The 14,795-nt window shown below is 46.6% G+C and overlaps 1 protein-coding gene across 1 annotated transcript in view; it reads right to left on the minus strand.

Moving 5' to 3' along the window:
- Window positions 1-12,178, minus strand: part of LMCD1 (LIM and cysteine rich domains 1) — a gene marked incomplete at both ends in the record, with an annotated part of 57,076 nt that extends 44,898 nt beyond the window's left edge. The window contains one exon of the mRNA XM_079712342.1: window positions 12,137-12,178. Coding sequence (XP_079568468.1) covers window positions 12,137-12,178 — 42 coding nt within the window. The remainder of the gene's footprint in view (window positions 1-12,136) is intronic.
- Between the last annotated feature and the right edge of the window lie 2,617 nt (window positions 12,179-14,795).

The raw sequence follows: 14,795 nt of genomic DNA on the forward strand, positions 1-14,795 counted from the left end.
TATAGAGGTTATTTATCTATTTTGGGTTACAATCCTTTGTCAGATATATGTACTATGAATATTTTCTCTCTCTGGGTTGTCTTTCGATTTCTTAGTGGTATCTTTTAATGAAATCGAGTTAATTTTGATGACCAGCTTTCATATTTTTTTACTGAGCATTCCCTCCAGATGCAAGAGTCATAAGGATATAAAACTTAGACTACTTTCTTACTGTTCTAGCATTCCATAGAGTAATAAGCTATGACAACTTTGCAAATCATCTTTAAAAGCTTTTCAGAAAGGTATTACCCTATTTACCAAGGTTTTCTTCTTTTCCTTCATAGCTGCCTCTGATTTCGTATTACCCGCACCCTCCCCAACCCTTACTTTTGATCAATCAGGTACTTTGCATGTGGAACAGTGCTGATTTTTCATGAGTGTTTATGATATGGGTTTGGAGTTCTTCCCTTAGTGATTTAAAATTTTCTATTTCCTTTCACTTGACATGTCTTTCCACTTAAAAAAAAAAAACTCTCTTCCAAGGAACAGGATAGTTTGGTGGCACAGAAGTGGCCTTCCCTATTGGGTGAGGATGGAAGTACCTACTTGGAGGAGGTGACACACGTCCCAAAACTGATGCCAAAACAAAAAGTGGGGGCTGTCTGTGGGCCATGTCACTCAGTTAAAAGCATATTCTAGGCCTCCCAGCAGGTAGGAAGCAACCCAGGAAATAGATGCTCTGACCTCAGTCTTGACCAATGTGTAGGACTTGGTCGGTGAACCAGAACCAGAATGTTAGAAAAACGTGGCCATTGCATCCTTGAACTAAGGAACTGAGGAAACAGAGAGAACCAATGGGGAGTGGCGGGAAGTTGCAGAGAGAGAGAGATTTTAGCTCAAAATAAGAAAGAGCTGTCTAATAATTAAAGGGGTTCAAAAAAACAGATCTCTTGACGAGGTTTCAGTGCTTGTCAGTGGTTCTTACAGCACCTGGCCCTCTGGTTCATCTCCCATTTAAGGTTTTGGATAGGCTACTTGGACAAAATAGGTTTGTTTTTTTTTTTTGTGGTACGCGGGCCTCTCACTGCTGTGGCCTCTCCCATTGTGGAGCACAGGCTCCGGACGCGCAGGCTCAGCTGCCATGGCTCAGGGGCCCAGTCGCTCCGTGGCATGTGGGATCTTCCCGGACCGGGGCACGAACCCGTGTCCCCTGCATCGGCAGGCGGACTCTCAACCACTGCGCCACCAGGGAAGCCCAGACAAAATAGTTTTTAAGTCTTTCTGAACGTGAGATGCTAAAACACCCTGAATTCTAATCCTAGCTCTTCTACTAATTACCTCTGTGACCTTGAGCATATCACCTAACCTGCTGGATCTCTCTCCTTGTTTGTTAACAAGGAAGTTGACCCAGGGAACCTATAAGGCCCGTTCTACCTCTTAAAAATTAATTCTAATTGCTGAAATATACAGTATAATAATTATTCAAATAAGGATATGATGATTTCCCTTGTGATGGTCTCAGCCCTGGGCTGGGTCCAAGGAAAGGTACAGGGTGGTGACAAGAGCCGTTCTAATTAGCATGAATCTTAGTGTAAGGTGTGTTTTCTCCACAGGCTGTTTGGGCCTGTTGGCTGTGAATGAGGACAGACTTGAGGAAACACAACTTTTCCATCAAACTTCACCTCTTTGTCTGATCCTTGCAAACAGAGGGATGGTCCCCAGAATTTCATTTTCCAGATAATTGGCAGGGAATCATCTGGGATTTTTATCCCCCCTCTGTTTAACGTACCACAAGCAACTGAAAAAATCAACTGACAACAATCATCCCAGTGGTATTTTGATATCCAAACCATATGGTTTTCATTTTGAGGCATCACCTGCTCAAAAACATGGCAAGAAGAGACCCACAGTCTCTCAGACCAAGTCAGAAATCTGAAGAACAGTGCAAAAGGAATTGTTTTGATGCAGGAGTCTGGATCTCGTTACTCAAGTCTCCATATTTCGAAAGGCTGATTTTCCCCCTCGCAGTTTATCAAGAAATCCTCTGTAGAATTTCTTTTCCTCTAATTACCACTTAAATGACTTGAGAATTGGAAGGTGAATAAAACTTGGGGTGGACACAGCATCCTACGGTCCTCTGAATTGTGTTTTCACATTCTGCTCACAAGGACAGCGTGCTGAATTTTGCAGAGGGTGTGTGTGTGTGTCTGTCGTCTGTCTGTGTCTCTGTGTGTTCCTTTCTTTCCATATATGTTGCATATCCTCAGGTAACTTTTTTTTTTCCTTTGATCACAACACAAATCTACATCTTCCTGCAAAACTTCAAACTGACTGGGGGTGAGCTTGCTGGAACTTCTTTGCTGAGCTTAGGAGTCTCAAGCATGCCAGCTGGCAGGCTCTGCTATCCTATCATCCCCAAGGGTTTTGGTTGAGAGGCGAGAGGAACAAGTTCTCATACGAGAAAGTTACAAGACATGCCTGATGGATGGATGGATACGTAGGAATGTATTTCTCTGTAGTTCAAGATGGATGATATTCCCTAAATTAGAAGTCAGATCAGATGGAGAATATGCGTCTCAGACTTGGAACGCATAAAACTGGCCTGTGACCTGATCCTAATACTCATTCATCCTTGTCTTTCAACACTCAGCTCAGATGCCGTCTCCTCGGTAAGCGTTCCCTGACCTCCGCAGGTGAGGTTAAGTACTTCCTCTTCTGATCTCCCTCACCCCCTGGATTGTACCTCTGATCAAGGCCTTTGGCACTGCTTTGGTTCTCTGATGGCCAGACTGGCTGTTCTGTCTCTCAAACCATCAGCCTCTGGGATTTCTTTCCTTTTTACTTCTCCGCTTCCCAGCTCAGTCCCTGGCTTATAATAATTACAGGGAATACGTGTTTGCACAGAATAAATTCTTAAAGTCAGCCAAATCAGAGGTGGGTAATAAGTGTCATCAAAATAATGTTTTCATTCTCTTTACCATTTCACTCTTATTGGCTCTTTCAATAGTGATGATAATTCTTGTGTAACACACATTCATTAGTTGTCAAATACTGTGTTAAGAACTTAATAGATTGTTGTGACAACAATTTTAGGCCCACTTTATAGATGAAGAAACTGAGGCTCAGAGGTAATGTGATTTATCCAAGTAGGAAACACGTGGCAGAGCTGGGATTTGAACCCCGTTTGTCCATTCTAAGGACCTCAGATTTCAATCCACTATGGTTGTGTGTGTGCATGTGTGTTTTATATGCATACATGGGTATATTTGTGCACGCATGTGTGTAGAATACTGTTAAAGCTTTATGTCAACAGAAGTCTTAATCTATTTGAGGCCTTTTGACTGTCTGATATGGAAGTGTCCCTTCTCAGAACCATGTTTTAAATGCACAAGTTAAAATATGTAGGATTACAAAGGAAATGAATATTACTGAAATAATACCAATATATAAAAACAAATCTGTAATTTAGTAACATACGGGCCTTTGTTAAATTAATTAACAAGACCAGCCGTGGATTTAATTACTGTTATTTCAGAACAAGGACAGGCATGAGCAGTATGCCTGGCATTTCTCTTGGCTGTAATAGGATTATGAAAACATCAGATTTCCATCGGTATGAAGGGAACGGGGGTCTATTTCCAGTTATCATTTTCTAACTTAAATGTCATATAAAAAAAAAAAGAAAAAGAAAAAGGCATAGGGGATGCTAAACTGCCAGGGCTTTTGTCTTCATTTATAATGGAAGGAAATTCTATATTTCACTTAGAGGTTGGGTATATAAGGATGCAATAGTTTTCTTAATTTACGTCCCTCAATTCTATCCACGGATCCCGGGTTAAGAACCTCTCCTCTATCTACTAACAAGATTAAAAACAAAATCTCCCTCCCAGACTTCCTCTAAAATAAGCCTCAAATGCTGACCCCTCCCCACCATCAGAGCCAGCCCCCTTAACAAGGACACTGGTGGCCACAGGGCCAAAGCGGGGGTGGGGAGCACAGGTGTGCCTTGGCAGGTGGGTGGCTCTCCTCCAGGATGAGGGCAGGGCTGGGTTCCACGTTCCCTCCACCTCTTCCAGCCAGAGGATTAGCCAGGTCAGTCACCTTGGTGGGCAGCCTCGTGAATCAGTACGTGGAAATGCCTCTTAGTCATATAGCCCAAATAGACGCTACCTTCTTAAGGCAGGTTTCTTATGGGGCATTAGTCAGCCCAGAGCTCTCATCCCATGCTCCTGCCCTTTGGTGCCTCTGACACCAGCACCAGGAAGGAGAGAGCCTGGGGTGTTGAGCTGCCTGAGGACATGGGCTGAGCACAGACAACTGGTCTACCACCAGTTGCGAGGGGGCTGATGGGGCCACTGCTTACCGGTGGTACGTGAGAGCTGCCAGTAGCCCCCTTGCCTCAGACTTCTCTTCACTCAATGCCCTGTTTAAAATGCAACAGCTGGGGGCAGAATTGTCATACTTATTTCACTGTTACACTGTAGAGATGACTGAGGTTGGGAGTGGCTCAGATGTGTGCAGTGCTGAAACTGAGGGTAGACAGCAAAAGAGGAGGAAGAGGGGTGTGTGTGTGTGTGTGTGTGTGTGTGATGGGGGAGGTCAAGGAACACACAGAGTGAAAGAACACTGCCATTATTTGGTTCTTCTCTCACTGTCATGTAAAACACATTGCACTGGACTCAAGTTTACATGACAGGAACCAAAACTTTCTTATTCATTGCCTTGTACTGAGTTCTCAGCACATAATAGGTACTAAATAAATATCTGCTAAATGAAGAAATGGGTGACTGTTACCCTGTCTTATAAGCAAGACATCCGAGGCCTTGGCGAGGGTAAGTGCCTGGGTCAGATCACCCAGCTGGGGCCAACAAGTGGTCTCAGCAAAGGGGAGGGCTGCTTTTTGGAAGTGTGGCAACCACACACCCAAGGCAAATTGTTGCCATTGTCAAGATTTTTGCAGATGATGTGACCAGAGTCTATTTATGGCCAGGTCTAAGTTTAACTACAAAGAGAAGGTCCTGCAGTCTGATACCTTAGAAGCCACCTGTGACGTCAGTAAGCTGAACTTGGTCTTCCACATTCTAGCACTTAACTACCTATGGGATTTCTGCACTGGGCTGATGAGAGGGCGTACCAATAATAGCAGGAGGCAATATTATTTTCAGAACGTACTATGCATCCAGGCACTTTACCTGCTTTATCTCATTAGACTCCTGCTTAAATATAGCAGTATTATTAATTCTCTTTCTCAAATGAGGAACTAGAGGTCCGGAGAGGCTAAGCAACTTGACTGCAGACCTAGAAAATGTCAGAACTACGTGTCACATCTAGATCTCCATGCTTGCAAAGGCTGCATGTTTAGCCACTTCTCAAAATGGCCTCTGAACCATGTGGCCAAAGATACGTTCACAGCCAAAATGTTCACCTGACCTTCTGAGCTTTGAAGGTATGAGGGTGACATGAAATCAGGGTACCATGGCCATGGAAGTGACGGAAGAGAGAAGATACCCTTTTCTCCTTCATTCTTAAAAGATGCTGTGAGTCAGTGCATCTCTGCTATGTCACATGTAAATTTTGGATGTGACATTTTCCCCCCATGTCCCATCTGCCACATGAAGGGATTGACCAGGCAGATCACTAGATTTGTCTCAGCTCTTTTATATAATGATTCCTTCATATTTTCTCCAAAGATTAATTTTAAGGACCCCACGTTTTAAAATAGGAGGAGGAAAAAAAATCAGTCCATACACATATCATGTGGATTTGAAACAGCCGCCATGGGCTGGACCAAGGCACTAACTTTGTCCTTCAAAAGAGTGACTTGCCAAATACAGCCTTTGGTTTCTTCTCCCTCGGCAATCTTATTTCCTTTTAAAGCATGTCCTGGTGGGGGCTTGGGCTGTTTTGCTTGGTCCTGATTCCCGTGTTATTGGGTAGACCGTGAGTCAGGCTGACCAGGCATGTAGAGATACACATTCCAGAGGCCAAGCTTATCCCCAGGATAGAATTTCCTGGAAGCTCTGGAACTTGGATCTCTAGGATTTTTTTTTTTTTTGTCAAGTATCATTGCTTCTTCAGTAATTTCTGGATAATATTGTATGATTCTTTAGATTGTCTCTCTACCAGCCTTCTCTCTAGACAGTTCTATCAGACTTCTAGAAACCCAGGAAGGGAGAAATCTAGAAAGTCTTTCTTCTCTACCTGGGAAATAGCTTTGACTTGGTGTGGGTGATGGTATACACCTGGTCGTGGCCAAGAACTATCAGAGAGGCACAGATGCCTGGTAACCTTTGGCAAATGCTGGGCCATTCCTGAATCACACTATCAATGTGTAGGAAGACCTTGACCTCTGTGTGAAGCCTGTAGTAATAATCCTAGTCCTTCTCCACCAGATTTCTGCTTCTGATGAAAGCCTTCTGGTTTCTTCCTGTAGTGGAAAGAGCTTCAGTTTTGGAATCAGAGAAGACCGGGTATGAGTTCTTAACGTGTCATCATATGATCTTAGGCAAGTCATTTAAACACTTAGCGTTAATTTACTCATGTGTAAAAAGGATATTAATATTTTTGCACAGTAGTCCTAAAGGCTAAGAGAGATAGGATGTGAGAAAACCTCAAGCATCCTGAATGTACTCAAAAGACATCTTTCCTTCCTTTCTTGTGCCTTTTCCCAAACTTGTCCATCCTAACAGAGAACAGATGAGTCTTCCTGCAGATCCTTAGGGGACAAGAGTCCAAATGGATGATGAAAGTAAGACCAGCACATCCTTTCTGAGAAAACATGTAAACACTTCTCATAAAAAAGAGCAGACAGTGAGCAACTGGATTTCCACATCAAATATTTAGGCTTAGGTACAAAATACAAGTTTCTGCCGCTAAAAGAGTCTTGGTCCACACAGGAGACCTGACTTCTTGTTTCACTCTTTCTAGAAAAGCTATCTAGATAGCATTTCTGGAGCATCTGCAGATCTGTGCCATGGATATGTGCTCAGCTCCCAGAATGGGTTCAGGATAGCCCCAATGTTGCATGTGAAGTTAAGGAAATGGTTCGATCTTGAGGGTCTCCTGTACAAGTAGCTGGTGGCCCTGCACCTGGTGAAGTCACGGCAGCTGCCAGCCAAATCCTCTTCCTGTTAGCAAATGAAAGGGAAGAGGGGGATATTTCCAAACAAAGCCACTTAGAGAGCAGCAGCTGTCTCTTCTTTCTGGAGGTCCCAAAAAGCTGTTCCCCAATTCTGCTTTCAGTGGAACTGAGTTTTAGTCCTGTTTTCCCATAATCATGTGTTCTTTGGGAGACAGTATGGTATCCAGGAAAGGTCAGTGGACTGCAGGGGGAACGAAGTCCAGTTCTCATTCAAGGTTGGCCACTTCCTAGGGAAAGTGACCTATCCAAAGTCACCGGTAAGTGCTTGCAGTTACTGTAATGACTCGACCCCCCACACCCCCAGCCAGAAAACTTTTCTTATGATACATATTTAAATGGTGTCGGATGAACACTGGGGAGATAAGAACTCCCAGGGTCTGTGCTTATCAGGACAGATTTCCACTTTATTATACAGACACTGTTTTGAATGTGCAAGTTGGAAGGAAACATTCTCCTTGCCCAAGTCAAATGGAATACCTCTTGTGGAGCCCCGTTGACCCTAGTGGGTGGGTTACAGGAGGAACTATTCCCTGACTTCTCTGCTCCTGACTTACCCTCACCGGAAGTAGCAGGAGCAGGGGTGGGAAAGGAAGATGCACATGTGAGTCTGTGCACCTATCCCTCCCTCCTGGTCCCCAGGCCTTTGCTGAATCTAGCCCATTCTTTTTCTCCCTCGTCACCTTTAGTCAGTTAACATGGAGAGGAGATCAAACTACAGGAAGATCCGTAAGGGATACCATGGGATCCAGAGGGGAATACCAAAGTCATTTTTCCCCTGTCCTGCCTGTAGAACTGTTGGTAAGCCCTGGGCCGGGAGAAGGCCTTAGAGCTGAGATGGCTTAGAATAAAGCCGAGAGATGATCTGCGAGGTACCTTTCCCTGCCTTCCACCACCTCAAGGGGGTGGATGCATCGGTGAAAGTCAGCTGTTAACTGCAACCCCATATATTCGGACGTGTCTGCACAACATGACAAGCATCTGCAACTTACAAGCAGTGGCTTCAGCATCTGTTTGGGGAGATCTTTAAGAAGGACTTGGATAATTTCTCTCTTTCTTTCTTTCCTTCCTTCCTTTCTTTCCTTCTTTCTCTTTCGTTCTTCCTCTCTCTCTTTCTTTCTTTCTCTTTCTTTCTTTTTTTTTTTTTTTTTTAAAATATGGCTCTCTTTGGGCCAAGTTACTTATACACCTATGGGCATGTGTCCAATGGCTTGGCTATTAAACTCTTTAAGTGACAGCTTAATATATTTCTAAGATGGAGGGAGCCAAGGACAATTCTTGAGGAGCCGTGTTGATGTTGGATCGGCTTGCCCAGGCAGTGCGCCAGCAGTTTTGCACGCGGCAGGAACTGGAGGTGAAAGCAGGAAGGACTGAGTACGGAGGGGAGGGCAGAGCTGGAGGACAGGAAAGCCAAGAGGGACGTGATGTGGAGAAGGGTGGAGGGAGACGCCCCGCTGAACCTGGCAGTGCACTAGGACGAACCATTCTTTCACGCTCCTCCGACATGGTGCTGAGGGGTGAAAAATAGAACCCTCCGGAGCCGGTCCACTGGCAGACTCAGAGTCAGCAGTGAACATGCTCTCTGATCTTTTTTGTTCTAGTCCTTTCCAAACTCCTGCAAATGGCTCTTTGGCAGCCAAGGGGCCTGTATTCTTACAGAGCCTAATGGGCCCTGGCCCACCTTCTTAGCAATCTCAGAGAAGGGGCTTGACCTCTCTGGGTCTCAGTTTCCTAATCTATAAAGTAAAAAGAGCTCTGTGTCTGCTTCCAGGCCTACCATTCCAGCACTCCAGAGTGAAATGCTCAGTGACTGATGACCTCTGTTGTGTAAGCAGATTTTGTATCTGTTGGGCTAGAATGAAGACAAGGTCATTGGTCATTGTTCTAGGTTATCAAGGCTGAGCAGCTGGCTTTCACTCAGCCTAATGAAAATTAGTTACTCGTCAGATGGGCCAGTCAGCTGAAGAAAAAAAAACAGGTCCTTCATCCACCAAAAGACTCCTTTCAGCAATCACACATCCACTGAAATACACAACCACCACTGCCAATAACAATGGCTAAACCTATTTGCGCTCATGTGCTGAGCCCTTTGTACGCATCAGCTCATTTCATGATCACGGACCCCTTGGGAGGGAGATGCTTTTAGTGTCTCCCAATTTTCAGATGAGGACGCAGACTCAGAAGTAAATCAGCTTGCCCAAGAGCACACAGCTAGTAAGTGGTGGAGCTGGGATTTGAACCCAGATCTGGTTACAAGAATACTAACCACTTAATAAACAAGAGAAGAGCACATCCACAGTGTTGGTTGATTCCACCAAGAGAAATGGCATTTGGCCTTCCAGGCTTTTTGTTACCAGGGCATGGTGGCTAGTTCCTGATTCTCAGGGAAACTCTCCATGCTAGGAAACCTCTTTCCCAGTTGAAAAACAAATCGTGACTCGAGAGCCGCCAATGGGAGCATTCGACTCAGTACAGATGAGAGGACGTAGGCAACTATTTCTACACCCTGCCACGAACTATGGATGTGACCCACGGCCAGTCCCCCTGTCTGCCTGGGATTGGATAGATGGTCTCAAAGCCTACTCCAGGTTTGGGATTTTATGTTCTCTTTCTTGAAGACTTTTTTTCTGAGTTTCCAGCTGCTAGGGATTCCCTGCAGCGCCCATCCCTTTGGGGGCAGGGCAGTGGAGTCAGCTTGTAGCCCATTTGAAATCATTTCTCATTTTGTAAATAGGTCCCTTGAAGCTCTAAGGGGCTATGAAATTGTTTCAAAATGCCTAAGTGTGATTATGCCTCCTGAAGCCAAATGTTAGAAAACCCCCCACTGTTGCAGCTTTTGAAAGTAAATTATGCAATAAAAGTTTTGCAGCATGCTGTTGATGTGACCCAGTGTTTAATCACCGCTGTACAGCTCAGCAAGTCCAAGCTTATACAAAAGCAAGTGGAGCTTTCCCCCCATTCCCTTCCCTTCCCTTGACTTTCTGAGTTGATGACATGCGTTAATCAACCAAGTGGTGATCCTCCTCTGACTGTCACAGTCCCAAAGGGTAAAAAATATCCACCCTTTCATCTCTACCCACCACATTCTTTCGCTAAGCCTGTAATTGGATCTAAATGGAAAATAAACGCTTTGCAGGCCAAGGAAGTTGGCACTAGAGGGTGACAGGTCGGAGACTGTGTTCCACCTCTAATCCGGATAATCACACACTCCCATGCAAAGGAAAGTAAAAGCAAGCCTTCCTCCGAGTGGTGGCCGGGGCTTGTGCTGAGGAGGGGTGTTCCGTGTATCCTGTTTCCCTTCACCCACTAACCGTCCACTAGCTTGTAGTAAAACCACCCCGAACCATCTGATTTTCCAGTGGCCAGTGGGACGCTGCCCCTTTAGCTCTGAACTCTTTTAACCTTGGCTGAATTTGGGGAGGCAGTTCAGACACACAAATATCCCGGTTGCCGCCACAAGTTAGAAAACAATAACGCACAAATTGTACCGTCCGAGAACACCATGGTCTTAGCCCGTTCACTTGTAGTTGATTGAGTCCTGCTGTGCATGGCGTGCTGCGTCAGGACAGAGATGAGCGAGAAAGGTTTGTCCTCCAGGAGTTTAGAAAGGTGGGTAGAGAAGTGAGAGCAGTGTGTGCCTGACTCACTAGTGGTAGAAATTACCGGGTATCTTACCAAGGTCTAACATGCTGTGAGAATTCCATAGGAGGAGAGATGACTGGATTCTGCAGATAGTCTGGCAAATGCAATGGGGGCAGGTACATTCCAGAGAGATGCCCTGATGAAGTCTGCCCTGGTGTACACATTCAGAAGGGTCTGATGCACTCTGTGTATGCGAGTCTGGGGCAGGCCAGCCATGCAGTGGCGTAGCTGTAAAATCAGATGCGTGAATCCTGCACCTCTAAGTGGCTGGCTTGCATTTTGATTCTGACATAGTTGTTTTTTTTTTCCCCTCTCATTTTACCCCTGCACCCCCCACCCCCACCCCGTGCCTGCGGTAATGGCAAATGTCTAAAGAGGACTTTGCCCTGCAAGACCAAGTTCTCTTTGGGAGATGACCCTACAGGGTACCATAGCTGTTACTGCTTCTGTGAGGGAGGTGGGACCTATCATCCCCCCATGGGAAACAAGGGAACTGAGGCTCAGAAAAGGGACTCTGTCATTGTGATGCAGCTAAAAAGTGGCAGGGCTGGCGTTTCGATGCCTAAGGTTTTCCTTAGGCTCTGCTGCCTGCTGGGAGCAACTCTTTGTGACGCTGGGCCTCAGTTTCTCCACTGGTCTAGGCTGTCTCTCGGCTTCCTTCCAGCTCCCAGGTCCTCTAAGCCTCCGGCCTGTGCCCCCTCCCAACTGCCTGCAGGTACGTAAGGCGGTGGTTGGGGCTAGGGCACAGCTGCAGGCCCCTCAGGCAGTAATTCACCCATGACCTTCTGGGCTCCCGGCCAGCCCTTCTTGAAAGGGAAACGTGCAGACCCTGGGGACAGAAATGAGTTCCCCAGTGCTGGAATTGCCGCCACTGCCAATATTACCAACTAAAGAAACTGGTTTCTGTGTGTGTGTGTGTGTGTGTGTGTGTGTGTGTGTGTGTGTGTGTGTGTGAGAGAGAGTCTGAAAAACACAAAACGCTAGGATGACAGCAAAAAGGGAGATTCCTTGTGAGTAAATATAACCCCCTCCCCAAACCTTCACCTCAATCACAGGAGGGGGAAGTTATGGTCTTTCGCCCCCCTACAGACCAGAGAATTACCATTTCAGAAAAAGTTTTACCTTATTTAAATTTTAATTAGCATCATCAGAGAACTAAGATCCTTGGCAAAAACTTTACACGACGGCCTTTAAGAGTAAAATTTGGGGTGTGTGCCTGTTAGCTCACACACTATTCCCAGCTATTCTATTTTCTGTTAAGTCTCGGAATTTAATGAATTTCCTTCTCCTTACTTGTAGGTAAGCCGCCTCAAACACAGAGGAGAGGGAAACGGGGAAAGAAAGAATCTGGGTAAGTACAGACAGATCGCAGCTCACCTTCTGAACTCCTGGGTTGAGGTCCTTGGCCACCTTTGCCATCCTCTTCTGGGGTGGACAAACAGCGCCTGGCTTCTCAGGCAGAGGCGCGAGGGCGCGCAGCGCGGACAGCGGTGGCTGAATGGCCAGGATCGCTAGCCCAGGGCGAGCTCTGCTCGCAGCCCGGCGCGGCGGGGCCCTTTAATTGGAGAGCGGGACTCCCTCTAAAACCTCGCCAGCCAATCGGCGCGGGCGCTCGCGCTTGGCCAGCCAATCCCAGCGCGCGGCTCCCCCCTCCCTTCGGTTGGTCTGGGCCCGGCCGGGAGGCTGCAGCTGAGTGAGCGCTGCCCTTACGTCAGTGCGGCCGCGGCCACTGCCTGCCCGGGCGGCGCACATCTGTCCCTGAGCGGCAGGAATCCGTCCCCACGCCCTTCTCCTTTAAAGGACAATGGGCAGAGGGTGGGGCGGGCCGCCGGGCCCCGCGATCCATTCAGGTCAAAAGGGAGAGTGATCAAACAGGAAGGCTCGGGTATTTTTAGTGAGCTGGATCCAAAAATAAATGCTGAGCTGTGTTCCCCTGCCCACTCTTTCTGCCTTGTGGTAGAGGGGTGGGCAGGTGGTATGCAGCAGCTTTGACTAAGCTGGCTAGCTTTTCCCAAACTTGGGCAAGTTTTCCAATCATCGGAGAGGAGGTGAGATTGCAGTGAGTTGTGATTTGTGTTTTAAACTTAATGTTTGTAAAGTATTAATCTGCCTTTTATAACTTGCTTTCGTGTCAGTCCTCTCCATTCAGGGAGGAAGAGAACACTGTCCTGATTTTATAAGTGGCAGCATGTACATCTTCACTCCTGTAGTCATATTTTCTCACTGTTATCTAGTAATTATCTCAGGTATTGCTATTGCTACCATGATAATGATGATGATTGTCACTCCCATTTAACGGATGAGGGAATAGGATCAGAGAGGGTCACTGGGACAAAGGCGAACTCTTCAGCAAGGCTTTAACCTGAGAGAGGGAGCATGAGAGATCATCTGGGGAGAAGGGACACAGGATAACAAGCCATAAACTAGGAAATTCATATTTTTTGAGATTAATTGAGTCATGCAGGTCTGGACAAGCAACATTCCATCTGTGGATTTCTCACATCCTTGGGAGGAAGTCTCTTGCAACATCTAACATCACAAGTCCTAGAAGACAAAATCGGCCAGGTCTCACTGTGTCATGCTGTCTGCCTATAATCCATAGCTATTAAGCCAGTTCCACAGACCTGGGTTCCCAGAGCCATTTTCCCAGCCTAGACAGAGGATTAAACACAGCCCTTTTTCACCTTTTTCCCAGACAGGAGAGTACTCTGTCATGAGGTTTTCTTCCTGTAACCCACATTGGCAGTGCCCCCCTGCTGGAAACCAGGGCTCAAGTGGGCTAAAATAAAACCCGGCTGCAAGGAGAATGCAGGGTGGTTTCAAAGTACGTCGTGTGGGACTGATGTAAGGGGACAGGGAAGCTGCAGCACATTCTAGGCCTTTTTCTCTTACTGGAGATGCTTTCCTTCTTAAAGCCTCCTCCAGTTTGGTTCTTAACACATCATCATCCTCAGCAGTCCCGAATCTTGACCCATGATCCCAAGCTGTGGTTCTTTTTTCACATTCCTGGAAAGGGCTTTCTATCTGTGACTCCTTTTTTCCAAGACGCGGGATGATCTTTTTCTCCTTTCATGGATTTCTGCTCTGATCAGTGTTTGTCTCGCTTGCTCCCACCTGTAGCCCCGACACCTAGCCCATGACTGATGCTCAGAACACATCTGGGGAATGAACGGAGGTTGCGTTCTGGCTTTGAACCAGCAGTGAGCTGGCAAGGTGGGACTGGGAGAGTTGGCTCAGTGCCACCCCGGTCTGGTTTGTCCAAACTTCCTAGGTGGGCTGCATGATTAAACCAGGGTGTAAATTAACGGTGGCCGACGGAAGCCTGGACTGGGAGAGGTTTCCACGTGAATAGCCCTTTCAGTAGCAAATCCTAGAAACAATGGTGTTGAACTGGGATGTCCTGCCAGAAGCCTTTAGACTTCAGAGCTGTGGGAACAGAAGCCAGGAGAATAACAAAGGCAAGCTTTATCCCTTGCAAACTAGGCAGAAGCCTACCCAGTGAAGTCATTTCCCACTCTCTTCCCAGCCACCCTCCCTGCCCCATTTTGAGAAATTATTGTTCCATGGAATAATTTGACTTTTATGAACTGTAACACTGTTTAGCTCCAAACAAGACAGTCTTCCCCTCTTCTTATTTTTACCCTTGGCTACAGTTTCAGTTAAGGAAGCAGGTATTGTGGCTCTTTCTCAGAATATGAGTATCAGAAGCTACTGCTTGGGGGCTTCCCTGGTGACGCAGTGGTTAAGAATCTGCCTGCCAATGCAGGGGACACAGGTCCAAGCCCTGGTCCGGGAAGATCCCACATGCCACGGGGCACTTGAGCCCTTGTGCCACAACTGCTGAGCCTGTGCTCTGGAGCCCGCGAGCCACAACACTGAAGCCCGTGCACCTAGAGCCCGTGCTCCACAACAAGAGAGGCCACCGCAGTGAGAGGCATGTGCACCGCAGCGAAGAGTGGCCCCTGCTCGCCACAACTAGAGAAAGCCCACACGCAGCAACGAAGATCCAACACGGCCAAAAATAAATAAATTAATT

Source organism: Hyperoodon ampullatus, assembly GCF_949752795.1.
Source record: "Hyperoodon ampullatus genome assembly, chromosome: 10".
NCBI classification, from domain to species: domain Eukaryota; kingdom Metazoa; phylum Chordata; class Mammalia; order Artiodactyla; family Ziphiidae; genus Hyperoodon; species Hyperoodon ampullatus.